Below are 12261 nucleotides of genomic sequence, written 5' to 3' on the forward strand. Positions count from 1 at the left end.
ATAGAGCAAAGCTTGCTCACCATTATGTGTTCATACCAAGTAATTGTTATGTGCCATATGTCAATGTCCTATGTAGTTTCTTGTGACAACATAATGGAGATATGTTTTTCATTTTAGGTCACAAGAGCACCAAATGCAATAACTATGTAAATATTCAGCACTGTGCTCTTAGCTAGCTTTCATGTGTGTTTATAATTAAAATAAGAGTTCTTTATGGTTTATGTACAGAAAGAAACCAGACTGTATGTTATGCCAGGAACAGGACATTTGAAAAGGATGTGCCAAGAGTGACAACATTTAGTTCATCACCAGATTCAAGGTAAATAAAATGACAGCATAGAGCTAATATTGTATCTTTATGATTGTTCAGTTTACCCCATAATGCATATATGTATAGATATACATTGTTACTTAGTTTTGGGTAAAGCCCTTTCAGATCAACCTCAGATAGTATTTAGGAGAGTTCCATTGCTTATATGGTGGCTCCTGGTGTGTGTGACCCTCCTAACATCTAACCAACGTTTTTTCAGAATATGGCGAGATTTTACAAGTGTAAAAAATGTGCTGTGTATTCTATTAATGGAGTGAGCAATAAAAAGATCGCTCGTTTTAGTTCACACAGTACAGCTCACAAATTTCAGATTAAAACCTTTATCATATGTTCCATTCTGAATGTGGTATACCTTCTTACCTGCCCTTGCGGATTCCAGTATATTGGGTGTGCACCCATTGCAAGTTAGGCGGAATGAGCACATTGGTAACATCAAAAGAGGCTTTAAAGGCCATCCGGTCTCCAGACACTATTTAGAGATCCACGCAAAAAAACCTGTCTGGGACACGTTTTTGGGAATAGATAAGCTCAAATTGCACTGGAGGGGCTAGATGACGAGAAATCTCTAAGTTTGAGATGAGTTGGATGTATAGGGTTAAATGTCTTAGCCCTTGTACACACGGTCTGAGATTCCGGCGGAATGTTTCCTATCGGAGCGTTTTGTCGGATATTCCGACTGTGTGTGGTCTGCATCTGACTTTTTCCGTCGGAATATCCGACGGACCAACTTTTCCAACTTGCCGTAAATATTTTCAGACAAAATGCTCCGATCGGACATACTCCGATCATGTGTAGCCTACTCTGACGGACAAGGTGCCACGCATGCTCACAATCCAATTCGGACACGGAAGCGCTCGCTCAGGTAAAACTACTGCTCGTAATCGATATAGCACATTCGTCACGCTGCAATGTTAAAAATTCTTTCATGAAGCACATTCTCTTGTTCTTTACAATGCTGCAAGAAGGAACTTCTTTTGATGCTCATAGTCACACACACTTCTCCCGAACGTATTTTCTGACTCTTTTTTACTCATTTCAGCAATACAATTTTTGAATTTGTCACATCTACACAATTTTATTTTTTGTTTATTCTTTTTTGGGTGAATTATTTTTTTTTTCATAAACATCTCCTTTTTTGACAGTTTGCTCATCTTTCCATTTTTTGGGGTGTGTTTTGTGTGTAAAGTTACCACAACAACATTATTATATTTTTTCTATTTTCTTTTTCTTTTTTAATCTACAGGAGGTTGTTTAGTGTTGGTGCCCCTTGTTATTCATTTCACTTTGTATTTTTGAAATGTACCTGCCTGCTCACAAATAAACGGTCCTAGGAATACACATACGCAAGTATTTCTTCAAACAAAAAAAAGCTTTATTTAGGTCTCAAACAACTAAAAAGAGGAAGGCAGCGCTGGAGAAACTTGTTACTTTGGCGCAGCCTTTGCCCCCCAGGGCAGACATGAACTAATTAGAAAAATAAAAATTGGTGGCCTGAGGAGTACATATCTCAGGGAGAGAAGTCTGGTCCAGAAGTCCTAGAGATCAGGAAAAGCAGAGGCCATCTATGTCCCCAGGATGTGGTTCTTCAAGAGGCTGCATCTTCTTTCAGACCAGACTGAACCCAGGCCATCACTCTCTCGTCTTCCTTAGGCACTTCCCTCCAGGCGTCCTTCCAGGGTGTGGCTGGGCTCCTGTAGTTGTGGCAGGAGGAGGAGAAGGAGGGCGTTGGTCAACCTCCTGGCTGCCACTTGCCACAGCCTCCCCCTGACTGAGGTCTTTCTGTGTATGAAAATGGGACATAGTTTTATTTTTTTGCTCATCAATCACACCATTTTGAGCTCATGACTTTTGCAAATTGAATGTTACCAAATAGAACAGACTATCATTCTGAGCCCAGCATTTTTCATTCTCGTCCCAATCATTTTTGGTCACTACTGTCTATTGATATGTAAACCACTTTGTTAAAATCACAACTTACTGATCAATAAGAACATCTAGTCAACATCATTAAATGTACCACAAGAAATATCTTCAACAATTCAATACCTGCCTCAAGCTGGGCCCCACCACATGTTTCTGCCTGGAAGGCCCAGGTTGGACGTTGGAAGCCTCAGCTGGGGGTGAAGGAAGCCTTGAAGGAAGACTGGAGAGTGGTGGCCTGGGTACCCCCTGGTCTACCAGCAAATGCAGCCTCTGGAAGTAAACCATCCTGGGGTATTAAATGGCATTTGGATCTCCTGATCTCAAGGACTCCGGGTGCTTCTTTCTCTCCCTGAGATACGTACTCTTCATTACACCAATTTTCCTATTCACATAGGCCATGTCTGCCGTGGGGACCATGATCTGCACCAAAGAAAGAAGTTTCTCCAGTGCTGCGTTCCTCTTTCTTCTGTCTTAATAAAACTGGTTGTTGATCTGCCACAGGCAGGGCATCTCCCTGTACAGTTCCAGGAATAGACCCATAAAATTGGGTTTTTTGAATGGATCTATCTTCTCTGCAAGACACAACACAAGACAAACCCTAAAATACTAATAATGCCATGATAAACCCTCCTAATCTTGTCCCAACATCGGCCTAGATAGAAGCAGTCTAGTCTAGTGATGTACCAAGTTCAAAATTTTACCTTCATTTGCACGATCGTCGCGTCAGATCCTCACTCTGTTCACAGATCGTACGGACGACACGCGCGTGTTGCGTTTTATATACAGTGCGCATGCGTGAAACTCCGCCTGCCCCTGACGTTCTTTCTAGACTATTCCCCGCCCCTTAGTTTTCAGCGCATTGGGGAGAGCACATGGCGGAGAGAACGCAGGTGCGCAATCAGAGTTCCACTAACGAGGAGGAGGGCGAGGAAAGCCCGGAGCCTGAAATGTCCCGATCCAGGAAGAGAAGATTTAAGGCCTCAAATATGTCTTTTGGAGAGATGTTGGAGATGGTGGACATATTGAACAGGACCGACTATGATGGGAAGTATGGAACTTACCCAAACCCAAATATCAGAAAGGCCAAGATCATGACTAAAGTTGTGAAGAGTCCTCATAAGAATTTTGGGGTACGCCGATCCAAGGATCAACTGAGAAAACGCTGGTCAGACCTGAAACTGAGGGAGCACGATCAGTACAGAAGGATCAAGCGTGTTCTTCAAAAAAGTAAGTAGTTGACGTGTGTTCATATGATTATTCTTGCTTGCATACTGCTCCATGTGCTTTGATTTCATGTTGTGCATTTTAAAATGGCCACTTTCAAGTTCATGGTTTCATTCGTTCGTAAGAAACATCGTTCTGCAGGTAGGTATTCCAGCTTAACAAAGTGTCCACAATAATGTTCTCACATTGGAACTCGGCCAAAAAACACAATTGTACAACACTTCCAAGCAATGTTTCATATTCCTATTTCTGCCCTCTGTGTGCTAATTATTATTTTTTTACATTCTTATAGGGGAGAGAAGACTCGGCAAGTATGAGGACACCAGGGACCCCACCCCTCCCAAAGAAGGCAAAATTCCAAAACCAGAAGCAGAGGAGCAGGAGGAGGAGGAGGAAGGAGAGATCGTTGAAGTTGGACAAATTGTCACCACAACAGGTGAGTGTCGGAGAACACAGCTTCTGGTAAGCTCATCAATGTATGTCACTATATTTATAATACATGGTGTGTTTTTTGCTTTGTTTTGTAGGTGATGTGGAAGAAGAATCCCATTTTACCAGTGAAAGTGCCCAAATCCTGATTGGGGAGATAATGGGGTGCAATCGGGATTTAGAAAATATACAGCACAACATCAATGATGTTAAAAATAAAATGAAGAACATCATTGATGTTTTGGGGAGAGTGTGAAACAGCCCAAACTAGCTAGGGTTTTATTTTTTGGCTTTTAAACCACAACTTTTGTATTTTTTAAAAATCCAAATTTGGAAGATGCACAGAGTGTGTCAACATGCGCTATCTCCCATCATGGGGGATCAATGTATGTGTTTTGTGGAAAGTGGCTGAGATGAAGGGGTTGCAGCCCCAAAACATGTACATTGATCCCCCATGATGGGAGATAGCACCTGTTGACACACTCTGCATCTTCCAAATTTGGATTTTCCAGGGGTGACACCCCATGTGATGAAGGCAAGATCAGCCCAGTTTGTACATACTCATGTCTGATATTGTCTTCACTTTTCCTGTGTTCTGTATGTTACACTTTGATACATGCCTGTTTACACAAAAACACCAAGTAAACAAAAATTACCTGAAATAATGTTTTTGATACACCCAATTTGTTGGTTTGTTGTAAAACCCTTTTCTAAACGCACATGTGAGTGTGCTTTGTTTAAAAATTTAAATTATGAACAATGTGTGGCTTCCTTTTTTATTGCGCAAATTATGTATTTGGACTAAAATTGTTGTTTTCGGTGAGAATGGGTGTTATTTACTAAAGGTAACTCCACTTTGCACTCCAAGTGCAGTTTCAGGTGCACTTTTGCAGTGCACTTGTAGTGCATAGTGGATGTGTCTTTAGTAAACAACACCCACAGTGATGTGTTCATTTTGACAATCATGCCATTTTCCTGCCATGGTGCTGAAAATGAGCACGATTTTGGTTAGTAATGCACTACATACATTAGTTACCAAAAACAAGGTGTGTGTGTAGCAGACCCACAACATAATAAGCTTATCTGAAGAAGAGACTGTCCCCTCATTTCGCTCAGAACTTGGGTTTGCACTGTTGGTGAAAAAGGCACAACAAGAAAACACATAAATTTACCTAGGAGACACCTAAAACCAAGCCAAGCAGTAAATGTAAACAAATATTGGAGTTTCAAAGAAAAATGTATTCCTAAAATGCCGCTCAGACATCGTCTGGCATATCAATGGCCCCCCTACCCACAAAGTAGTCCATGTATTGGGTTCTAACCTCACAGGCGCTTTGGGGGGGCAAGCCAGGATGAGCAGCTTCAAGGCCCGTGAGGTTATCATTTTCCAGCAAGTCTGCTTCTTGGACAACTGAGACCGCATAGTTTGCAGAATGTCTTTTTAGGAAATTGTGAAGAACACAGCAGGCCAGCACAATGTGATTTAGTTTGTATTCCGCCATGTGGATAGGCGTTAAAAAAAGGCGGAACCGGCTGGCCAGTATTCCAAAGGTGTTCTCCACCACTCTTGGGGCTCTGGACAGGCGGAAATTAAAAATCATCTGGTCCGGGGTGAGGGTCCTCATCGGGAAAGGCCGCATCAGATGGTTCGCCAGGGCAAACACCTCATCTGCGACAAAGACGAACGGGAGTCCTTCCTGATTCTCCTCTGGGGGTAGCAAGCCCAGACTGCCACTCTGGAGATGCCAGTAGAACTCCATCCGTGAGAAAACTCCACCATCCAACATCCGTCCATTTTGCCCCACGTCCACATACAAAAACTCATAGGTTACAGACACCACCGCCAACATCACGATACTATGAAACCCCTTGTAGTTAAAATAGTATGACCCCGAGTTGGGTGGTGGGACGATGCGGACGTGCTTCCCATGAATTGCACCTCTACAATTGGGAAAGTCCCAACGACTGGCAAAGTGGGAGGCCACAGACTGCCATTCCTGTGGCGTTGAAGGACACTGTACTGTGAAACAAGACCAAAAATTAGTAATTTTAAAAATCAACATTGCAAGCAGATTAGACACAAACATTTTTGGCCAAGATTAGTATAACATTTTGGAAACTGAGTATTTAAAGCCTAAAGTATAAGGTCCCCTTATCAGAGCCATCTGACATTCTGCTATTACATATCAAGATAATAATAGGGGAAAAAAATAAAAAAAAATATAGCATTTGAAAGTATTGAGGCAGGCCCTTGCACTACATGCTTTGGTGAATTCATCCATAAATGTGAGCATCAAAAAGGTAGATATAGTGTGTATTGGATTTGGTAAAGTCAGCAGATAGAGGATTGCTATCAGCTGAGCTAGCAGTTGGGGGGGAGGGGGGTTCCTAACGAGTTTGGACCAAGCAAAAAAAAAAAAATGTCACTCTGCATGAATTGAAGCACACACATAACATTTGTAGACATTTTAGGGGGTGTTTAGGGGAAAGCAATACTATGGAACTGACAAAAGACATTGGTAAGTGACTAGACTATAGTTTTATGGGCCAAGAAGAGCATGGTGGGGAAGTTAGTGAGGCAAATATGCATGAGGACAAAGGGGCAGAGTATACGAATTAGAGCATATTGCAATCATGGTAATTAGGGAATGAGGAAAGAAATGCAAGACATTAGCAATCATGAAATACATAGAATGTGATGTTAAAGGATAAAACTTACCTTCATATAGTCCTTCTGCAGGACTTGAATGATAGCAGAACAGGTCTCTGGAATAATGATCCCCAGAGCCTGTAGAGAACTTGAGGTCCTGAAGGCTTCTTCCTGTCACCAAGTAGCGCAACGTGGCGATGAGCCTCTGCTCCGGAGTGATGGCTTGCCGCATGCAGGTATCCTGCCTGCTGATATAAGGGGTCAGCAAAGCCAGCAGACGGTGAAAAACGGGGTCCGTCATCCGGAGATAATTCCTGAAATCATCAGGATTATTCTCGCGGATCTCACGGAGCAAAGGCATATGCGAGAACTGGTCACGCTGGCGCAACCAATTCTTGGTCCACAAACGCCTCCCCTCCCTGTTCATGGACCAGGCTTGTGTCAAAGTACGAAGCCCCTGCACAGCACAAACTCTGCGACGAGTACGTAGACGAAACATGGTTTGAAAACGGTCGGCTGGTCAGAACGGACAACAGAAAGCACCGATAAACAGCAATGCCTGAAAGAACGAACTGAATAGCAGAAGCAAGCAGACAATAAGCAATGTAAATCAAAGCGTACTATACCAAGATATAGTCCACAATGAGAAACAAATACTTACTGACTACACGCACTGATTATCAGATACGCAAAGACAAGCAGAAACTGAAGAGCAGTAGCAATCTGAATCACTAATCTGAAAAGCGCAAATCATCTCTCACCAAACTTCTACTAACACGCGATACACACGAGATCAGCAGAAGGAGCCCAAAGGGTGCCGGACGTGGTGCTGAACTTCCCTTTTCTAGTCCCGCCATACGCGGCTTACGTCACCGCGTTCTTGACAACCGGAAATTCCGACAACTTGGTCCGACCGTGTGTATGCAACATCACTTCCGGACCTCGTCCGGAATTAATCCGTCGGAATAACTCTGACGGATTTGGTTGTCGGAATCTCCGACCGTGTGTACAAGGGCTTAGCCCTTGTACACACGGTCGGAGAATCTGTCGGAATGAGTCTTATCGGACCGTGTCGTCAGATAATCCGACTGTGTGTGTGGTATGCATCGGACTGATTCCATCAGAATCTCCGTCCGACCCAATTTTCCAACATGTTGGAAATATTTCCCGACCAACTGGGCCGGACGGACTTAATCCGATCATCTGTAGAGCATTTTCATCGGACCAAGTGCCACGCATGCTCAGATCAAATTCCTACATCAAAGCTATTGGCTACTAGCCTGAATGTAGTCCCATCGTAACGAAATTACGTCATCACGTTCTGAAAGATCGGATTTTTCGCCAACTTGGCCCGACCGTGTGTATGCAACAGTTTCGGACACAATCTGTCGGACTAAATCCGACGGATTTGGTTGGCAAAATCTCCGACCGTGTGTACAGGGGCTTAGACCTTTGGGTTTAAATGCCGATGTAGAGATAAATGCCTTTATAGACAATGCTTGAATTAGCAATTTTCCTCAAATTTTTTTATTTTTCATGTTCATTTATTGATTTTGTATGTGATGATTATTTGTTAGGTAGGTCTTAGGTTGTATTCATAATATTAATAATATGTTTTTTTAGAGGTAAGTCACTTTCCCATTCAATGATTAATGATTTTTATAAATTTGGGAATCGATCAAATTTATATCAAATTTAAACTGATCTTTTTGGTCAGTACCAGAGATCTCCTTTAGAGGTCTTTAGTGTTTTTTGCTGACTCAGGTCACTCTAGCGAGATATCCCATTTTTTTTTAATATATAAAATTCTTTATTTAAGAAGGAAGAGCATGCGGAAATACAGAGACCACAATGATAGGTATAAAAATAACCATTCCCAAAAACACAGTCAATAGTACCAACATCACAGTGTAATAAAAAATGATCACCTATCTGAAAGGAATGGCCAGATATATTTATACCTGCTGACTCAGGTCACTCTAGCGAGATATCCCGGTACCCCTTCCAGAGATGTTCAGATACCTGGCATTGCATGTCCCATGAGCTGAATCCTGATGAGCAGGAAATGGCATCAGAAGATAGATTCTCACAGCTTTTTCACATATGGCTAACTAATAAAAGGTTAAAGAACGTTTATATAACAGAACACAATGCACACAACAGAACAGACCTGGATGGAAGGTCCCTGATTCATGGACCAAGCGAAGGGAAAATCTGTCTGATGGACAGGGCGATCAAGCCTGGTCTGCAGGAAAGGCCACGTGAAGGAGGGCAATCCGCAGATATATTTAGGCCCTGATGGAAAGGGGAGGGGGTAGGGGGATAAGGGAGAGAGGGGGAAAGGGAGGAATGGAGAGGGGAGAGGAGGAAGGAATAGGGGGATGGAAAAGGGAGGCTCAGGGGAACCCAGTGAGGGAGGACCCAGACATTAGGCACTGTGATATTGGGTTGTTTAGCTCAATTGGTAGATGCATTTTTTAGTCCACATCAGGCAGGCGTTGATGGTTAAGGGCCTGGTAGCCCACGTTTATTATAAGAAAAACAAAATATTAGTCCATCCAGCAATCCCACGCAGGGGTCCAAGCTTAAATTAAATACAGAAAAATCCAAACGAAAATGCTAGCCCACCTGGCTACTCTTCAGCAGTAGTGCTGCTATAAGTACTTGCCCCTCAAACGAGCTGCTTGGACGCACACAGCTTCAACCCTTCAACACACACAGCTTTGGGCTCTTTGGACCCACACAGCTTCAACCCTTCAACGCACACAGCTTTGGGCTCTTTGGACATGCACAGCAGCAAGCTACTCCACTCCACCATCCTCACACTCTACTCCCAACATCCTTTCATTATATGGCCTGTCTGCAGCAGGGCACACACCCTGCTAGTTATCATCCAGACCTGGACACAGGGTTGGAGATCCCTCTTTCCTCCAATTTCACAGGGACAGAGCCTCGCTCTGTCACATATCCGTCCCCCCTTTGTTTCGATCCGGAGGGAGGAACACCAGCACCCATCATGATGGTTGGGACACCTCTGTGCTGGCTGTCAGCCACGTAGGCCCAACCTTTTTCCGGGTGTGCTTCCAGGAATATTCCCCCCCTTTGTTTCGACCCAGAGGGCGGAACCCCCAAGTTACTTTTGGCACCTCTGTGCCAGATACCATTTACAGAAGTACACTCCTGTCCAACCTCGCTTCTCCTAACGGGTAACTCTACCCAATGCCTCCTTTGGTGTCTCCCTCTAAGCCTTACTGTCACTCTGCTATGAGCTTTGATGCAACCTTCCCAACTTTTCTTCCGAGTGCATTTCCATAAGCACTTCCTCTCCTGAAATCTTAATGGGTTCCCGTTGGTCTTTCTACCAACCCTTCTGCCTCCACGCTTCAGGTTCCCAGGTTTCCCCAAAACTTTCTCAGCAGTACTGTTCTGAGACTGTAGGGGGCCTATTTTTTATAGTGTTTAGAACGGAAACCCACCTCTTATTTCTGGTACCTGACTCAGCAGTCACTAATTGATTACCAGGTTTACCTGTACCTTTGGGCACCACATTATCATGTACCATTAACACATTATTTGGTTCATCATTGACAGACATATTCAAACCAACATTAGACCTCTCAATGTTGCACATGTCACCAATGCCTTTTTTTTCAAAATTTCCTAGGGCAGAGTCTGCAGAGGGCACACATACCAGAGGGCCGCCATCACCCACAGGAACCTCACAGGACGCCACCTCCCCTGGGTTCACCCACTCTGCAGGCAGCTGTCCTACCACTTGACCCGTTCTGATGCCATCTGTATTTTTATCCACCGGAACAGGCAAGCTCTCGTCTGATCCACATACAATTTTTACCACGCTCCTTGCCCATTCCCCTGTCCCGGGGACCTTAATAGGTTTGTCACCTAAACCAACCACTGGACTGGGGACCCCAGTCTCTTTAACCACCTTTGTTTGAGCCCTGGTCAGGATCTCTGCCGCTTTCAGGTCCACACATGGCCCTTCCACCTCATGTGGTTTTTCTACTGGTGCAGTATACACGCCCTTCACCAACTGACCAGCACCACACTGGACCATAGCAGCAAAAATGCTTCCCATCTGGCTGTTAGGAGGTGTAACCACGGACATTTTAGGCTTATTTTCAACTTCTCCAAAGTCTGTCTCAAATATTTCTTCTGCACGTAGTCCAGCAGCATACGTAGCAGCAACTTTTAACAAAAGTAGCAAATTTAGGAATAAACCATTCCTGTCCCGTTTTACTTTGCTCTGTACAGCCTGCCATACAGTGTTCCACCTAGTGGTACTCCGCAATACCAGACCATCAGACTGTGGAGGGGACACACTAGTATAGATTGGCTGTACATCCCAAAGTTCAAGCATCTCTTTTAATGCTTCGGTTATAAACCAGGCCCTTGACTCCAGACCTAAGTCCTTCCTGGGGATTTTCATGACACTGGGGATACAGAGAGACTCACTTGCTGAGACTTGAAAAGTTGCGACGGTTAACGGAACCTTCTCGCAGCTGGAGGTAAACACAGCCTGGTGCTCCACCAGAGTGCTGCCAATTGCTGGACTCATACCCAACTTCTCAGGCTCAGCATCAGTGAACTGCTCCAGAACATTACCAGTGACGTCACGTTGACACTCCATGCCAACCTCAGTTTTGTGGATCACGGACAATGTCTCTGCTGTGCCCTTATTTGGTTCATCCTGCTCACCAGGGTTAACCCCTGCAGCAGCCACCGCACCCCCAGGTACAAGCTGTTCTGCAGCCTCCCCTGCTGGTACAGCAGAAACCGTGTCCACCTTATTTTTGTGCATAAAAGCCTTATCAGGGAGATAAGATTTTCACCCCAACTATTCCAATCTATTGTATGTGAGCTCCCTTCTGCGGTACTCCTCAGCACCGATCCATCTGCCCAAGGAGACACATAAGAACAGACTGGCTTAGTTGCAGACTCATAACACCAGTCATTGTAAATTATGTCAGACTGTGGTAGCACAGGTTGCAATACACCATATTCACCACCTTTCTCTGCTTGCATTTCATAAGCCTCACACACTTTTGCATTTTTCACAGGTTGTGTTAATCTACCATTTACCTGCACATTTTTAGTACTAGCAGCTTGCACTAACACATTACCATTACACAGTACAGTTCCATTCTGTCCCACCAGAGTGACATCGCAGTTGTCCAGGGCAACCTCTGACTCCAATACATGAAGTTCCCTGGAGATTCCTGTGGACAACTGTGCTGTCTTACCACCAGTTGCTACAGGCAACGGCCCATTTTTGATAACCCCAGGTTCTTTCAGAGCAAAAGTTTTCCCAACAGCATTAAACTTTTCATTAACAGTAACACTTATAGCATTTTTCGCATTTGTAGGCTGTCCTAGCCCATGGTCAACTTGAGCCTGATAGTCATTAGACACAACACTTTTAGTCATCAACACAGGTTCTATTTGGATTTTAACCCTTGCATTCCCACTATATAGGGAAAAGTCATTCTCAAGTGCACATTCAGTGGCCCCACTAACTGGGGTCACTCTCACATCGTCATGGACAGTCTCGTAACCAGTCCTTTTATACATGAAATCAGCAGTTCCAGCCATCATTTCATTAAAGACAGTCTTACCCACCGCAGTAGTTGGTGTCACCATCTTTATTTGAGTACGTCGTCTTATGCACCAGTCCTCTGCTGCACTT

General features: G+C 44.0%; 1 protein-coding gene across 2 annotated transcripts in view; it reads left to right on the plus strand.

Annotated features, from left to right (window-relative positions):
- Positions 1-12261, plus strand: part of TEX14 (testis expressed 14, intercellular bridge forming factor) — a 758047-nt gene that overhangs the window by 634878 nt on the left and 110908 nt on the right. For both annotated transcript variants that reach the window (XM_077482232.1, XM_077482233.1), the window contains exon 21: positions 229-319. In XM_077482232.1, coding sequence (XP_077338358.1) covers positions 229-319 — 91 coding nt within the window. The remainder of the gene's footprint in view (positions 1-228; positions 320-12261) is intronic.

Source organism: Lithobates pipiens, unplaced genomic scaffold (assembly GCF_037356315.1).
Source record: "Lithobates pipiens isolate NorthernLeopardFrog02 unplaced genomic scaffold, aLitPip1_a1.2 Scaffold_16, whole genome shotgun sequence".
NCBI classification, from domain to species: Eukaryota; Metazoa; Chordata; class Amphibia; order Anura; family Ranidae; genus Lithobates; species Lithobates pipiens.